Consider the following 16,117-nt stretch of genomic DNA (forward strand, 5'->3'; position numbering starts at 1 on the left):
TCACAAGTTTAATGAACTTTGGGTGTGCTGTGACCTCCTGGCTACAAGGTTCATGAAGGGTCTAAGCAGACAGGCTGTGAAGCTATGAATGGAGCGGGGTGGGATCCTCCCCCTTGCGTAGGAGCAGGGGCAGCCCTCAGCTCAGCTCCAAGGGGCGGGGGTCCTGGGGCTGTGTGAGAGGGAGCAGGGTGGGTGCAGAGCTCTGCAGGGAGGGGTCAGTGGGGAGAGGATGGCAGGAACTTGCCTCTCCCCACTAGAGACCCGCCCAGGTGGAGGGCTGGAGCAAGGCCCTCCCACAGAGGGGCCTTAGGGTCCTGGTGTTGATGGGTGGGTAGCAGTCATGGTGCATGGCAAGGCCCAGCCGTTGGTGCTGGGGTCCCTGGCTGTGACGGGGGAGCGGGGCTCCATCTCTGGAGCCGAGACTTGAGGGGGCCAGCCTTCACAGGGCCCAGGTCTGTGGCGCAGCATGCTGGCAAGGTGGTGTGTCGTTGGCTCAGAGTTGAGCCAGACCTTTCTGGTCTGTGGGCACGGAGTCCTGCTGGGGAGGCTCGGAGGTGGAAAGGCCTTGTCCCACAGTCGGGTCAGGACCGTCCACCATCTGCTCAGGCCGGGCAGAGAGGCAGTATGGGCTGGCCGGTCCTGGGGGAGGGCATGGGGGAGGGGCCTGGCCCAGAACTAGGGCTAGGGTCACAGGCCAGCTCGCCTGGGCCTGCCTCGGAGCACACACCTTGTCAAACTTCTTGTGGCTGTAGACCTTGTTCTTGTTCATGAACGTGAGCAGGATCCAGTCACACAGGAAGGAGCCCTGGGCCGGCAGAGACCCATGCTCAGGGTCTGACCGACCCCCACCCACCCTGGCCCCAGGGGTCCTTACCACCCCAATCGACGTCAGCGCCGTGGCCACGTTGATGATGGTGGGGATCAGGCTGAACTTTCCTGCCTGGGAGAACCACCCATAAGAATCTAGCATCCGGCCCTGGCTGGCCTCCAGCTGGTCACTCAGGCTGTGTGCGTGTGTCAGTGAGTGTGGGGTGCAGCCAGGCCCTGCCTACCTGTCCGTGCACGATTACATCGATGCGGATCCCGTAGGCCTTGGTGAGCGTGCGGACAGTGGTGCCGTTCACCTTGTAGTACTTGGCAAACCTGATGGAAAGACCTGGAAACAGTCAGGAGGCCGTGGCGCCTGTGCCCGCCCTCCAGACCTGTGGGGAGTGCCGTGGGTAGGTGGGCTGCTGGGCGATCCTCCTGGGAGGGGCCACCTTTGAGCTGCCACAGCTGGGCAGCTGAGCCCATTTGCCTCACGGCTGAGGGCACCTGAAGTTGTAGCCTGAGGAGGCAGGGACATGCTTGGGGTCGAGCCGCCGGAAGGAGTACTTGGGGTTGCACTGGGATGCAGACAGGTCCAGGTCACAGTGCCAGTTGATGATGACCCCGATGACTCCGCCCTGCAGAGGAGGGAGCCAGGGTCTAGGTCTGGGGTGGACACTTGGCCCACAAGCCCTCCAAGGGCACAAAGTGGCTTGTGGGAGTGGGGGACAGCACAGGTCTAGACGCAAGGGAGCGTGAGGGGACGCTGGCTGCTGGCTGGGAGTGCCAGGTGTAAATAATTCAGCAGGTGCCACCCACGTCCAAGTGGTTCAGGCTGATTGTGTTTCTCTCCTCTGCCCCAGCGGGGCCAGACTGGCCAGGGCTGAAAGGGGCCTTTTCTGCTGTAACAGAGCCTGCCCTCCCCGGCCGAGCCACTGAAATGAGCCTGGGCGCCCTGCCCACCCACTTGCCTTGTGTGCCAGCTCTGTGAAGTTCTCCCCAGCCTGCTCTACGATGAAGCCCAACTTGAAGATGGGGCAGTAGAGGTTGGAAACCTCATCAAAGGTGCAGTGCCTTAGGTAGTCATCCTTCTTGCTGGCAATGTTGCTCCTGAGAAGTGGACCGGGAGGGGTGGGGGGTGGGCAGATGGCAGGAGCCACGTACAAGGTCAGACTGTGAGGGAGGTGCCCCAGCACCCATCCCCAAACATGCATTTCCAGTAAGCAGTGTCCCTCAGCAGCCCCCCAAACTGGCTGCTCCCCGGGAACCATGGCTCTTACTTGGAGAACTGGAACTTGGGGTAGTGGATACTGTTCTTGATGAGGACGGTGAAGTTAGGGGCCATCTTGCCCAGGAATTGGCTGCAGACACGGACAGCCTGTGTTCAGTCGCTCTCACCCAGTACAGGCCCCTCTGGTCACCGGCCCTGCCCGAGGCTGGTCTGGATGGCCAGGGGGCAGAGAGAGAAGCATCTCTGTCCCTACAGACAGCTGTGGCGTCAAGGATCGGGGGCTGCACACCTGACAGAGGCTCCATCCTCCACCGGGCACCAGCCAGAAACCTCACATGTCTTTGAGGATCCATAGTAATAGGGCACGCAGCGCCCGGTCCGCAGCCCTGCGGCAGACACCACAAGTGGTGACCACAGGACGCTCCCGCTGCCCCACCCCAGGTGACACCCACTGACCGTTCCCCAGCATGTCCAGCTCCCCGGCCACGCAGTCCTTGTCTGAGTTGCAGCTGGAGTTGCTGACCCTTATGCTCTGGGGGGAGAGGGGCTAGTTCGGCCTCCAATCCTACAGGCTCCCCTTCCCTCCCCTGGGCTGCCCCTCCAGGCCTCACCCTCACCTCAGGGCAGGTTCCCAGGGCCTGGGAGGGGGTGACCTCAATCCGTGTGATGATGCTGAACACGCTGCCCCCCTGGTCAGAGAGAGGGGACATCCGTGGAGCACAGCCCTGGTGCCTGCAGTGCCCACCCTCAGGTCGACCGGCTGGGTGAGGACAAAGGTGTCCCGGAGGCCTGGGGTGGGATGGCCGTACCTCGGGGGGCCTGACATACTCCTCCACGTCCCACACTTTGTGCTCCGAAGTGCTGATGCCCTTGACCTTGGTGATGATGGAGCTCTCTGGGCCCGACTCAGTGTCCTGGTAGCTCTTCTGCACAATGAACACGTACCTGTGGGAACGGGGCAGGGTGAGGCTCCAGGAACTCAGACCCACGACCCAGCCCACGGACTAGGGATTCAGACCCAGGAGTCCGGAGCCAGTCCCCGGGACCCCGTTTTCCACCCAGGTCAGCTGGGCTTGGCGCCCACGGCTGCGTCACCGCCCGTGGAGCCCCCGCTCGCCCGGGGTGGAGCCCCCGCTCGCCCGGGGAGCCGCCCCCGCGTCCGCACCACACGAAGTAGAGCAGGATGAGCAGCTGCACCGCGCGGTAGACGACGCCCAGGTGCCGGTTCTTCACCACGATCACCTTGGGCGTCTCGTAGTCCCAGAACGCCGACCAGCAGCCCCGGGCCAGGCGCCGCGCCGCGCCCGTGCGCGCAGGGGGCTCCGGCTCCGCGGAGGCCATGGCGGCCCCTGTGCGCCCCGCGCCCCGCGCTCCGCCCCGCGCCCTCGGCTGGCGCTGGCTCCGCCCCGAGCGCTCGGACCGCCCCGGCTCCGTCTGCGCCCCGGACCCGCCCGGCCACTCCCGACCCGGAGCGCGTGGCAGGTGTGCCCAGGTGTGCCGCCCTCCCTCACCAGCCCCCCAGCAGCCCAGGTCGCCGCCGGCCGAGGAACTGACATCCACTGGAATGGGAACTAGTTTTTAAAAACCGGCAAGAAGAAACGGAGGAGCAGCCCGGGGCCTCCTGGCATCTCCACGTGGATGCTAAGGGCACCACACACTTAAATCCGAAGTGGACCCTGGAGTCCCGCCCCGAATTTTCTCGTGTCAGTAAAGGCATCGCCAGCCACCCAGCGGTTCAGGACAGAAACCGTGAGTCCTTTCTTTGCCCAAAAGTGCGCTTGGTTTACTACGGATGCGGGTCCAAGCCGTCCAGTTCCCCATTCCTCCATCCACCTATCCCAGGCCCTGGTCACTGCTCCCGGAGTTGTTGCAACGGCTTCAAACTCCGGGCTTTTATCCATTCCCAATCTTTTTTTTTTTTTCCTCAGAAACCAAAGTTTAAAAATGTTTTTTATCCCCATTCCCACCCACATCATTTTGAAGCTCGTCCCAGAAGTCTTACTACTTCCCTGAAGCACTGAGGCACCATCGCGGGGTCTGCTGTGCAAAGCCCTGAATAGAGGGGTGCGGGTGAGGCTGCCAGCAGGGGCCCTGCCAGACCCGCATGATCCTCCCGTGACCCCCACTGTTAGTACTGGAGACCCCAGTGACCCTTCCTGACTCTCAGCATGGCTCCTGTGAGGACACCCAGGGGGCTCAGAGGTCCTGGTCTTTGGATTCTCCTGAGGAAGCAGCCCATGGTCAGGGAGGCCTCACCTCCACCCTGATCATCCCAGTGGGCCTGGAGGGCCACCCTGCCCGTGGGCCCCATGGAAGCCAGGAGCCAAGGGGTACTGCTGCTGGTGGGGAGGGTGCCCCCCGGGCCTGGCAGGGCCGTGGCCAGCCAGCTTGTTCACTGTGCTTGCAAGATCAGAAGATCTGGGACCTGCCACTGGTCCGACCACGCTGACCGCTGCCGCAAGGGGGGAGCCCAGGCTGCACATCCAGCGACGGTGACCTGTTAACAGCTCCGGGAGGAGCTTCAGCAAAGAGGCAACGAGCACCTGCAGTGGGAAGCAGTGGGGGCACTGAAACCTCCTGGGTCTACAAACATGACTTGTGTTTATCTCTGAAAGAGGGAATAACCAGTAAAAAAACAAAAAAGCGGTTGTCACTGCCATCTCATGGTGACTGCATGTGTGTCCGAGTAGAACTGTGCTCCACAGGGTTTTCAGGGGCTGAGTTTTTGGACGTAGGTCTCCAGGTCCTTCTTTTGAGGTACCTCTGAGTGGGCTCGAAACTCCAACCTTTTGGTGAGTAGCCAAGCACGTTAACTGATCACACCACCCCGGGATTCCAGTACTGATTGCCGAAATCCAAACAGTAGTCCCACAAACCAAGTGGCAGGTGTGTCACATGGCTCCACGAAGAATCCGCCATGGGAATCAGATCCAAGAGGCTGAATCACAGGGGTTTGACCAGAGAAAACAAAATACGTGAAGTAACAAATTCGAGGAAAGCTTTTCTGATTTAAAGAAAGACCCATGTCTTTGGACTGATACAATTTTATGTGTCCCAAGCAGGATAACTTAAAAGAAAAAGAAGACGACAAACACCTAAAGCCACCTGGGTGAACCATCTGAATTCCAGGGATAGAGAGAAACACCAACAGGGGCCATGTCCACACTGCAGGTGGCGCCCCTGAGGAGACGGTCGCTGAGGACGAGTCCTGGAAAGCCCAGCCTTGTGGAGACAGTGGCACCTGCCATAGTGCAAAGATGAATGGGTGACAGCACTAGACGGATGGGAGAGGAGAGAGCTCCCAGCAGAGGAAAGAGAAGGAGAGCAGAGCCTGGGGTGTGGGCAGCGGTGTGTGTGAGTTTTCTCTCAGGATATACGAAGTATCTCTCATTGTTTCTCGGAAGAAGAGGTGTGCCATGTGATCTCAGGTTTGTCAAGAGTGTAATGACTTGTTGTTTGAGACGCGTGCTCTTCCCTGGGTTGTTAGGAATATACCTCAGATGACAAAGGAGTTAAGGGGTTTCCTTTGGAAGATTGCTTTGAGTTGTGAGTCCAACTTCTTAGAAGATAGCACTCTAAAGCCTCTCAGATTCAGTGAAGAGCCCATTTTTGATCATTTTCAAGAGACCACAAAGTGCTTATAAAGTCTTAAGGCCTCCTGGGAGGAAAATGAACAAAGCAAATAGCAACTCTGAATGCAGACTCTCCGGGCCAGGAGGGATGAGGGGCTCCCCCACAGGACGTCTGTAGTGACAGCCACCCTGCCTTGCTCTGCTCAGCGACTCCAGCTGCCAGCACCCCAGGCTCTCCTCTTCCCTCTGCCAGGAACTCTCTCCCCTCCCGTCCATCCCCTGTTGGCCACTCCTCTTTCAGTGCAGCCGGTGCCCCTGTCTCCATAAAGCCAGTCTGGCCTCCTTGCTAACCTAGGTCTTGCTTCCCTGCAGCCTCCTAGTACCTCCTGTGGGTGTCTGTCACACTCCCCACAATTTGTTTATAGGTCCGTTTCCCCAACTAGATCAAAAATTCCTAATTGACAAGGGGGCACAATTAGAGAATAATTTTGGGGGGATTTGTCACGTCTTTGGCATCAGTATTTTACTCAGCAGATTGAGATACTGCGAAATCAAACCTGAAGTTGATGTCTGGGAGGAGATGCTTCCCAGAGAACGTGCAGCACACAGTAGCCATTGAAGAGATGTCTAGTGAATGAACAGCTGTGTGTGTGCAGATGAACGCAGACCGCCCAGATGAGACCAAGCGGAAGCTCCTCATTCGGAACTTGGTCTAGCAGAGGGCCAGCCCCATTACCATGTTTGGCAGAGACCCACGGGTGGGCAGGGGGCTGGGAAGGCTTCCAGTGAGTAAAGGGATGCTTCAGATGTGCCCTGCTAGAGACTGGAGGTGTGGGGACCATATTTGGCTTTCTCTGCAGGTCTTGCATTAGAAGCAGGGGCAAAAAAGAAGGCAACTGGCAGCTATGAGCCAGGTCCAGGCCACTGTGGATGGCTGCCAGGCCATGGGTCAGAGTCCTGTTGTCATACGTCATCTGGCTGAGGTCCATTTGTACATTCAGTTCTCATGGGGAGTGATCAAAGACTTTCTCATGGGGATGAACACAGAACAGGTAGAATAAAGGAAGCCGCCTTTAGAAGGAAGAGGCTCGGCTGGAGATGAACCTCACTGACGCTGTTTTGCCTTGGGCGACTTGTGGGCCTCAGGCCTGTTGAGTCTGTGCTTTGGGGGTTGGCGTCTTTTCTGAGAGCAGCAGCCTTAGGAGCCGCTCTCACGTCTATCCAGAGGAGCAGGTGGGACCTGGGACAAATAGATAGGACCACTGGAACATACACAGGTATTAACTGTTAGGGGGGCTCTTTGCAAAGGAAATCTGATCTCCTGCATCTGCTTGAGTTTTTGGTTTTTCTGGGTGTAAGTATGCAGGAGGCCCCCAGGGAGGGCTGGGGGACCAGCAGCCCTGGCTTGAACCTGAGCTCTGCCTTTCACCAGGGGCGCCCGATGCGGGGGGTAACATCACCTTATCTCATTGGTACCAGGAGGTTAAACCTCAGCTTCCTGTTTTGCTGTGAGGATTAAGAGAAATTGGGTGGGTATAGCCCAGCCTGAGGGGTGATGCTCAAAAAGAGGTAACCATGGTCTAGGGGGAGTCCTGTGCAAATGACGAACACGTTTGGCTGCTAACCAAAAGGTTGGAGGCTCGAGTCCACCCAGATGCACCTTGGAAGAAAGTTTTACTTTGAAAAAACTGGCCACTGAAAACCCCTGTGAGTAAAGTTCTTCTCTGACACACATGGGGTAGTCACGAGTCAGGGTCAACTCTCTGGCAACTGGGTTTTTGTTTGTTTGTTTGTTTTTAATCACACACACTGAAATAGGCTTTCAGGTGCATTTTTAAAGGTAAAATTAAAAAGAAGCAATGGCCGTGTACGCTGCCATGTGTAGCAGCCTCCAGCAGCATTTTCTTTCCTCCAAGCCTTTGTCGTTTCTTTGGCAGCAAATCAGAATAGCACCCTGAATCTGCACTGTCATGTTCCTTTTTGAAATTAACAACAATCGTGCACTTACAATGCCATTGTTCCTTATGACCAAACCAAAACCAAAGCCACTGCTGTCGAGTTGATTCCGATTCACAGCGACTTTATATGTTACCTATGAGCTTTGCTTTATTATAGGTGAGTTTCAGTCTATAAAACTATGTTGTTGCTGGGTGCTGTCAAGTTGATTCCGACCCATTGTGACCCTGTGCACAACAGAGCGAACCACTGCCCGGTCCTGCACCATCCTCTCAGTTGTTGCTTGTGCCCACTGTTGCAGCTGCTGTGTTAATTCATCGCATTGAGGGTCTTTCTCTTTTTTGCTGACCCTCTACTTTACCAAGCATGATATCCTTCTTCAGTGACTGATCCCTTCTCATAACATGTCCAAAGTATGTGAGATGAAGTCTCGCCATCCTTGCTTCTAAGGAGCATTCTGGTTGTACTTCTTCCAAGACAGGTTTGTTCGTTCTTCTGGTTGTCCATGTTATATTCAATATTCTTCCCCAACACCATAACTTAAAGGTGTCAATTCTTCTTTGGTCTTCCTTATTCACTGTCCAGCTTTCGAATGCGTATGAGGCGATTAAAAACACTATGGCTTGGGTCAGGCGCACCCTAGTCCTCAAGGTGGTATCTTTGCTTTTCAACACTTTAAAGAGGTCTTTTGCAGCAGATTTGCCCAATGTAGTGTGTCTTTTGATTTCTTGACTGCTGCTTCCATGGCTGTTGATTGTGGATTGAAATAAAATGAAATCCTTGACAACCTCAGTCTTTTCTCCATTCATCGTGATGTTGCTTATTGGCCCAGTTGTGAGGATTTTTGTTTTCTTCATGTTGAAGTGTAATCCATACTGAAGGCTGTGGTCTTTGATCTTCATCAGTAAGTGCTTCATGTCCTCTTGACTTTCAGCAAGCAAGGTTGTGTCATCTGCATAATGCAGGTTGTTAATGACTTTTCCTCCAATCCTGATGCCCCGTTCTTCATATAGTCCATCTTCTTGGATTACTTGCTTAGCATACAGATCGAATAGGCATGGTGAAAGGACACAAGCTTGACGCACACGTTTCCTGACTTTAAACCATGCATATCTCCTTGTTCTGTTTGAACGACTGCCTCTTGATCCATGTATAGATTCCTCATGAGCACGATTAAGTGTTCCGGAATTCCCGTTCTCCGAAATGTAATCCATAATTTGTTATGGTCCACAAGTTGAATGCCTTTGCATAGTCAATAAAACACAGGCGAACATCCAAGTGCAGCAGAGCTGTGAGCCCTGCGACTTGTCATTTTTGTTAAGAACACGGTATGTGACGTTAAGCTCCCTTGTCTTTGCTGAGGTGCTGTGTTGCTCTGTCACTAAGGGGAAGCAGCTCATACAGGCAGAAGGGCAGTGTATGGATTTTTGGGAGGGCACAAAATGAATCTTAGGTAATGACAAGTACAGAGACTGCTCTAGAGAAAACACCACTTCCTGGTGTGCAGACAGCAGCTGGGCTTGTGTGTGCCGCTGTGTGGAGTGTGACGGAGAAAGAAATGAGCCTGGCACCCCTCCATCCCTGTCAAGTCACCCAGCGGTCTGTCCCCAAGACCTGCCTCTCCCCGCCCCCTACACCTGCCAGACCCCAAGCCCCTTAGATTTGTGACTGTATGGCGCTCCCCTCCCACCCCCAACACCACCGTCAGGGCTGGTCAGACCCTCTCCTGGTCTGGGCAGTCTGACTGAGTCAGGTGGGGGGGCCTGGTGTGCCTTTGCTTTGGGCTCAGCTCAGAGGTGCCCCCATGTGCACTTTCTCCGCTATGTTCTCAGGGCCCTCGATGGTGGCCTTGCTCTACGATTGTCCGCCCCTCACCACAGCTAACTCCCTGAGCAGGGGAGGCCTCATGATGGGGGAAGGGCTGGGGAGGCCAAGGCTGCAGAGGTAGGCTGGCCACGGTTGGGGCTGTGCCATTTCAGGAAGCCCAGGGAGGTGGGCGTTTTCCTCTGTTGGTTGCTCTGAATGGCCTGGGAGGCTTAAAGAGCAGAATTCAACTCTGCTTGGCAACACAGTGACCCTGGTAATGAACAGAATTGGTGAGACTTCCCTGGAAATGTCTGAGAACCAAAGGTTCAGACAGGACGTGGAGTCGGGAGCCCCTGTCTCACAGGTGAGGAAACCAAGTCCCAGCAGGTGCAGAGATTTCCTCGGGCCACTCAGCAGACAGGTGCGCCCCAGCACTGAGCCCTGCCCTGACTGGAGGCAGGAAGGACCGGGGCAGAGGGTGGGCGCCACCACTGTGGGCCGCCAGAGGGCGCCAGAGGACGGCCAGCACGTGGGAAATGTCAACGTGGGCGTCGGCGGAGCAGGGGCCAGGGTGGAGGTGTGAGGGGCTGGCCTGCCGGTTCTTTCCACCTGGGGGGAGGCCGCGCTCGCGGACCCCAGCCCTCCCGTTCCCAAGGCGAAACTGTAGGGGATGCGACGCCAGGAGCGAGGCCGGGGGCAGGGCTTCCTTCTGGGGACGGAAATGTTTTAAAACCGACTGGGACGCCTGCACAAGTCTGCAAACACGCTAAGGCTGCTGGGCTGGGCCGTGAGGCGTGTGCACTGTCTCAGCACAGACATGGTCACACCAGAGAAAGACCCGGGCCTCGCAGTTGGCCCCATCGCTGAGATGGCCAGGTGTCACCTGAGTGTGGCTAGGGAGTGCCAGCTGAGAGCTGATGGCCACAGGCCACTCACCCTTCCACTGAGTAGGGGGACAGGAGAGGGCATCAGCCCTGCTGGGCCTGCTCCCCACATGGGAACACAGCGGGGGGGGGCCACTGGAGATGCCCCCACATCCCCTCCCCTGCATGGCTCCAAACGAGGGACCAGGAGAGATGGAGGGTGTTCGGGTGTGCTGGGCTGAGGCGGGATTGTGAGGGCAGTGGCTCCAAGAACATGTGCCTTCCTGGGAGGGGGCCCAGGAAGGTGAGCGGGAGCACAGGCTGCAGCCCGCCGGGGCTCCTCATCGCGCGGGCGGGTGCTGCCTAGACGGAGCCACTGGCTCAATGCAAAGCATTCAATGCCCTGGGGAGGAGCGGTGGGACTCCCAGTGGCCACAGGAGTCGGGTGACAGGCAGTAGTCAGGGAGGGCCTCTCGAAGGGGGACCCCGGGGAGGCTCCCAAGCTGGCGCACAGGCTGCCCGGAGCCCTGGGAGCATGTGTCCCACAGACTCACTTTGTGTGACTGGGAGGGACCTCCACATACTGGCTGAGGTCAGCTCTGGGGAGCAGCATGGAGGCAAGTGGTAGCTGCCCTGGGCTTGTGTGTCCGTCTCTCTGGCAGGAGCTGAGCAGATGGCCTGTCCTGGGGGGCCCCTCCCACCACTGATGCTGCTGCTGTTGCTGCCACCCCTGGTGCCACAGGCATCCCTGGGCCACTTAAAGAAACATTCCTACACACACAAGGTCAGTGCACGGCCAGGGCCTGTCTGTATACCTGGGCCCTCCTGGGCACACAGACTCCTCCTTCCCACAGCTGCCCATTCTTCCCTCTGGGTCCCCCAAAAGGTGCAATGTGTGCCACACCTCGGGTCCTCTGGGACAGCCAACACTCGGGGGCTGGGCCTGGGAGCGCCACCAGTGGCTCCTCTTCCCTGTAAGCCCATGAGTCCAGGTGTACCCCCAGCTTGCAGTGGGGACCCCCAAGGACAGGGGAGGCCATCACAACCTCAGAGGGACACAGGCCATTGGACCCAGTGCCCATCCATCTGTCACGGTTCAGGCATCCTTCCCAAGGGGCTGCCTCCTGGTTCCCTTCTCAGTGAAGGTCCCCCAGAAACCCAGGCGATGGCTGGAGCCCCCTGTGGTCGCTCCCCACAGCCAATGACTGGCAGAGCTTCTGGGTCTGACTCCCCAGATGCTGTCCAGTGAGTGAACCCCCTCCACTCTCCCTGGCTCATCTTCAGTTGTCCACATCCTCCCAGTCAATCAGATCTGAAACTTTCCCTGATGAACACTGGCCCCTTGTGGTCTCCAGGACCTTTGGGGCCTGTGGGGGTCCAAGCTATGTTCACACCAACACAGAGACATACTCCCTCACAAACTTGTCCATGTGATGGGTAACATCACAGACTGGCTGCAGGGAAGGAATGGGACCTGCTGGCACTTGTTAAGCCAGATGTTGAAAGATTTGCAAGAATGTAAAACATGGTGACTCTGCTCACTAATTTTTTTGTTTGTTTGGAAAGTATACCTATTTTTCATTAAGCTACATCATTTGGGTTAAGCTATAAGGAGTTTATTATTGCTACTTTCAAATTAATACAGAATAGTTGAATCTTTTCTCTAGTGTCAAATGCAGTGCAAGTCGATAGACGAACCCACATGAACAAAAGCCCTTGGGGGTCCTCACTAATTTTCTAAGATTGTAAAGGAGTTTTTGAGACCAAAAGTTTTGAGAACCTCTGTTTGAAGGGACAAAGGCCACGCTTCCCCGTGGCTTCTGTTCAGGAGGTAGCAGGCACTTGGTGCACAGTGCCAGGACATGGGACCTGGCCCGCTGCTGTTGACCCTGTGACCTCGGCAGGCCCCTCGGCAGGCCTCTCGGCCTCTGAGCCCATTTCTTTGTCTGTAAGATGCAGGGTGATGTGAGGCTACCCAGTGTCCGGTCCGTTGGTAGCTGAGTCTCCTCCCAGCCCTGTGCTCTGCTGCTCACGGGCTTCCCTCTCACTGTGCCTTAGTTTACTCTTCTGCCGGTGTGGCTCACAGCAGATGCTGGGATTGCCCACCCCTTCCCTTCCTCCCCTGGGTACCCCACCACTGAAGACATGGGTGTCCTTCTGGCAGGTTCACCAACACAGCACAGGGCTCTGGTCACATGATCCGGGCTTGAGGGACACAAATTGGGGAGCCCCTCCTGGCAGGGGCGCTGGGCCTGCGGACTGATAGCCTGGGCAGGCCTGGGAGCCTCTCTGCCTCCGCAGGGTATCAGCGAGCCCTGCCAGGAGCACCTGGAGTGCCAGAGCCGGTGCTGTGTCACCAACAGCCTGAGCCCGCAGAAGTTCTGCACCCCACAGACCATCTTCCTTCGCTGCCTGCCCTGGAGAAAGGTGCGTGTGGTCAGGGGGTGGCGGGACGAGGAGGAAGGAGGAGGTTGTCCCGGGGGCCCCGGAGGAAGGGCAGGGTTTTTGCCACCTGCAGCCCCTCGGGTACAGCTGCTTGGAGCACAAGGAGTGCCACAGCTCATGCTGTGCCATGACGGAGAACGCCATGCAGAAGGTCTGCACTTCCAGGACCATCTTCTTGCAATGTATACCTTGGCGCAAGGTGAGCCGTGCCCGGGCGAGGGGGACGCCAGCCCCGCGGGGGGAGGGCTGAGCAGCCAAGTCTGATGCGTCCCTGCAGCGAGACATGGACTTCTGCAGCCACCACGACGACTGCAACAGCAGGTGCTGCATCAGGCTGGTGGAGGGCGGCCACTACCGGTGCGTCCAGCAGAGTGGACTCATCAGACAGTGCCTTCCCTTGGTGGGTCCCGGGGGGCGTGTGGGTGAGGCTGTGCCCCGTCCCTCTCACTGACTTTGCTGTACCCTGCTGCCCAGCTTACAGTCAGGGGACCAATCCCTACAGAAATTAAGTAATTTGCCTGAGATAATGCCACTAGAAAATGAACGAGGGAGGTTTGAATACAGGTCTGCCACCTCCAGCCAGAACCTGCCATGGGCAGAGAGGGGTCAGCTTTAGGTCTCCAGTTCACAAAGGGGTGGAGCCTTGGTGGTTTGGAAAAGTAAACGGTGGATGGGCCACTGGACAGATGGGGTCCCTATCCTGTGCCCAAATCAGCCAGGGACCTGGCGCACTCCAGGAGGGGAGGATCCCAGCAAGGTGGCAGGGACCAGCAAGGGGGGTGCAGTTCCGGGGCCACAGGCATAGTCAGGGCACCGTTACTGGGACTGGTGAGCCATGAGGAGGACCCCTGTAGGAAGGGAGGGTGCTACCCCACCTCCTTTCTCCTGCCACCCTCTGAGCCCCTTCTGCCACCAGCCACTGGCTAGGTGTAACCAGAAATCCAAAAAGTAAGACAGCGTCGGTGATGTGGCCCACTGAGGCGAGCTCTAGGGGTCAGGGGTGGAGGGGGATTAAAGGGCACTGGACTGTGGGTGGGCTTCAGGGGTCCAGGGGCCACTTGAGAACACGTACAAACTGCGTGTGAGTGCTGAAGTCAATGTCTGATGCCGGGATCCACACCTCCATCTGATTATAAAGGGGAGGCCAGAAGGTTGAGAAGCATGGGTATTTCTGAGCACTAACTGTGCCTACCATCTCACAGAACCATCAGCACCCAGGAGGTGAAGCTGTCAGCTGAGATAATCTAGTTTCTGCTGGTGTCCTGACCCCGATAGGAGGCTGACATGTCATCAGGGCCAGTGAGAGAGAGATGTGTGATGGTCCCCTGACCCCATATTGTAGTCCCTCAGGTTGACCTGGAGCCTAGTTTGTGCAGTGGTTAAAAGCTATGACAAGCTATAGCCGCTAACCAAAAGGTTGGCAGTTCAAATCTACTAGCCGCTTCTTGGAAACTTTATGGGGCAGCTCTACTCTGTCCTGTACAGTCGCTATGAGTTGGAATTGACTCGATGGCAATTTTTTTTTTTTTTTTTTAAGGTTGACTAGAGAGTGCTGGTGCTACAAGGGTTGAGTGCTGGGCTGCTAACGGAAAGGTTGGTGGTTTAAACTCACCCAGCAGCTCAGGGAAGAAAGAACAGGTGATCTCTTTCCATAATGATTACAGAAAAGAAAATCCTATGGGGCAGCTCTACTCAGCCTCATACATGTGGTCACTATGAGTCAGAGTCGACTCGATGGCACCCAGCGATGACAGGTTGGTTGTAACCTCCACATCTGCTCCTCCTTTGTGGGTGCACATTCTCCCATAAACTGTCTATTTTTGGTGTGCAGCGAAGAGGCTGACCTGGACCGTAGAGATGTCAGTGCTGGATGTGGTCATGCCTGGGGCCAACTTGGGTGGAAGGTCTGCTCACGGTTCCTGCTGTCACTGGACTCTGAAATATATGGGAGTTGAACCCATCTGTGCTTGCTCTGAACTGTGGACTCCTCTAGGCCAATTAAGTAAACTGCCTGTGCTCTGTGACAAGGAAGGCAGGTATAGACAACCTAAGGACTAAACGTCAATAAAAGTCACTCCTGCTTCACCAGCGTGGATGGTCAAAGACAATTCTTTACGCTGTGAAGCCAGATTAAAGAGGTTGTTGGGGAGGGAAGGCCTTAAGGGAGGAAGACTCAGAGCCGAAGCCCCTCAGCCCTGTGAGCTCCCAGCAGCAAGAAGACGAGACTCCACCCTGAACATGCCCCAGGCCAGGGACAAGCCATGTGGGACTGACAGAGAGAGAGAGAGAAACTTCAGTCCAGACAGGGGAAAAAATAAAAGTAGTAAGGAAGAGCGAGAGGTGTTAGTTTCCTGGTGTACTGTATCTTAGGGACTGAGACCTCTCGGGCACGGCCAGTCCTGGAGGTGCCATCAGCCAGGACTTTATTGGTGTAATAACGTGGTGGTGAGGAGAGTGGGGCTTGTGGGCACGTACTATTTACGTCGAGGAAGATGAGACCTAGTAATGAGAACGGCAACCAGTTTGGGCAGCACTGCCCGGCCCGCACCCAGTTCTCACTGCAGTAGCACAGGGCTGAACACCTGCAGGGTGTGTGGCAAGCTGGGAGACCAGGCCACCCAGGCACACTGCCGGGCCCACCTTGGTGAGAGCCAGGCGGGGAGCATGGAGCCCAGCCCTGGGTCAGGACTGGGGGGGCAAGATCGCCCCCAGAGTGAGGAACGCTCTGTGTTAGAGCTGGAGGGACAGGGTTGAGGTGGAGCCTGGGCCAGCCTTTCAGATTCCTAACTGGGGTGGGAAGAGGCACACTACGTGCTTCAACAGACATTGGAGACAGAAAGAAGGGGCAGGGGGAGAGAGACAGAGAAAGAATGAAAAATACTCAGAAGTTTGTTCTTTGAAAACAGTAATGAGTCTGATGAGGGAGAGGAGCAACCAGTAAACAAATGTGAAAGGGGACAAAATCACAAAGGTTTTAAAAAATTATAGAAAAGACACATGCAACGTCTACACTAATGCATTCACAATCTTCAGAACAAAGATAATTGCCCAGGAAAATATATAAATTGCCCAAATTGTCTCTACAACTAGGTAGTAAAGCTGAAGAGACTGGCTACTTTTGAAGTTAAGAAGGTGTAAAGGTCAACAAGGACTCAGCCCAAGTTCCTGTCTCACGGAAGCGTCCGGTGAGATGGCTGGTGTGTGCTCTGTGCCACATCAAACAAGGAGCACGCAGAATCGGAGCAGTGCAGGCCAACCTCACAGCATAAATGTGATGTCCTCAAAAAGATGCCAGCAAAACAGCTCTCAAGTTGCATCTCCACGAGTCATGACTTCCCATCAGGGTTCAGAAGTGGAGTAAAACCTGATCAGGTGATGGCTGCTCCCAGGGCCCAGCAAACCTTACAAGGCCAGCCTGGGGCTGGGGTCATGGCCCC

General features: G+C 56.2%; 2 protein-coding genes across 10 annotated transcripts; one reads left to right on the plus strand and one right to left on the minus strand.

Annotated features, from left to right (window-relative positions):
• Positions 1-3,382, minus strand: P2RX2 (purinergic receptor P2X 2). 4 transcript variants are annotated; one of them, XM_049866681.1, is made up of 12 exons: positions 3,204-3,382; positions 2,848-2,983; positions 2,656-2,727; positions 2,495-2,570; positions 2,328-2,424; positions 2,088-2,168; positions 1,779-1,917; positions 1,315-1,445; positions 1,053-1,143; positions 875-940; positions 728-805; positions 1-598 (listed from the first exon to the last, which is right to left on the minus strand). In XM_049866681.1, the coding sequence occupies exons 1-12, from the start codon at positions 3,377-3,379 to the stop codon at positions 494-496; spliced, it is 1,248 nt and encodes a 415-aa protein (XP_049722638.1). In that variant the 5' UTR covers positions 3,380-3,382; the 3' UTR covers positions 1-493. The 4 variants fall into 4 exon arrangements, with proteins under 4 accessions (XP_049722638.1, XP_049722636.1, XP_049722637.1 ...); XM_049866679.1 differs by having other exon boundaries at positions 1-805; XM_049866680.1 differs by having other exon boundaries at positions 728-940.
• A 1,664-nt stretch (positions 3,383-5,046) lies between these two features.
• LRCOL1 (leucine rich colipase like 1) lies at positions 5,047-15,948 on the plus strand. Of its 6 annotated transcripts, none has more exons than XR_007514975.1 (6): positions 5,047-6,887; positions 10,898-11,019; positions 12,537-12,879; positions 12,958-13,080; positions 14,218-14,434; positions 15,771-15,948. XR_007514975.1 is itself a non-coding variant. In XM_049866719.1 (6 exons), exons 2-6 carry the CDS (start codon positions 10,909-10,911, stop codon positions 14,224-14,226), a joined length of 495 nt encoding a protein of 164 aa, XP_049722676.1. In that variant the 5' UTR covers positions 5,047-6,887; positions 10,898-10,908; the 3' UTR covers positions 14,227-14,982. The 6 variants fall into 6 exon arrangements, 4 of the variants coding, with proteins under 4 accessions (XP_049722676.1, XP_049722673.1, XP_049722672.1 ...); XR_007514974.1 differs by lacking the exon at positions 15,771-15,948 and adding an exon at positions 14,512-14,982; XM_049866719.1 differs by lacking the exon at positions 15,771-15,948 and having other exon boundaries at positions 12,537-12,662; positions 12,754-12,879; positions 14,218-14,982.
• Positions 15,949-16,117: the final 169 nt, after the last annotated feature.

The sequence above is a fragment of the Elephas maximus genome, chromosome 22 (genome assembly GCF_024166365.1).
Source record: "Elephas maximus indicus isolate mEleMax1 chromosome 22, mEleMax1 primary haplotype, whole genome shotgun sequence".
Classification (NCBI taxonomy): domain Eukaryota; kingdom Metazoa; phylum Chordata; class Mammalia; order Proboscidea; family Elephantidae; genus Elephas; species Elephas maximus.

Excerpts from the sequence above, each read along its gene's own strand:
- LRCOL1 (XM_049866716.1), top strand. The coding sequence starts at position 10,909 with ATGGCCTGTCCTGGGGGGCCCCTCCCACCACTGATGCTGCTGCTGTTG. Across the intron at positions 11,020-12,536 it reads AACATTCCTACACACACAAG|GGTATCAGCGAGCCCTGCCA; the intron begins GTCAGTGCACGG and ends CTGCCTCCGCAG. Across the intron at positions 12,880-12,957 it reads AATGTATACCTTGGCGCAAG|CGAGACATGGACTTCTGCAG; the intron begins GTGAGCCGTGCC and ends GCGTCCCTGCAG.
- P2RX2 (XM_049866678.1), bottom strand. The coding sequence starts at position 3,379 with ATGGCCTCCGCGGAGCCGGAGCCCCCTGCGCGCACGGGCGCGGCGCGG. Across the intron at positions 2,571-2,655 it reads CCCTGGGAACCTGCCCTGAG|AGCATAAGGGTCAGCAACTC; the intron begins GTGAGGGTGAGG and ends CTCTCCCCCCAG. Across the intron at positions 1,446-1,778 it reads TCACAGAGCTGGCACACAAG|GGCGGAGTCATCGGGGTCAT; the intron begins GCAAGTGGGTGG and ends CCTCCTCTGCAG.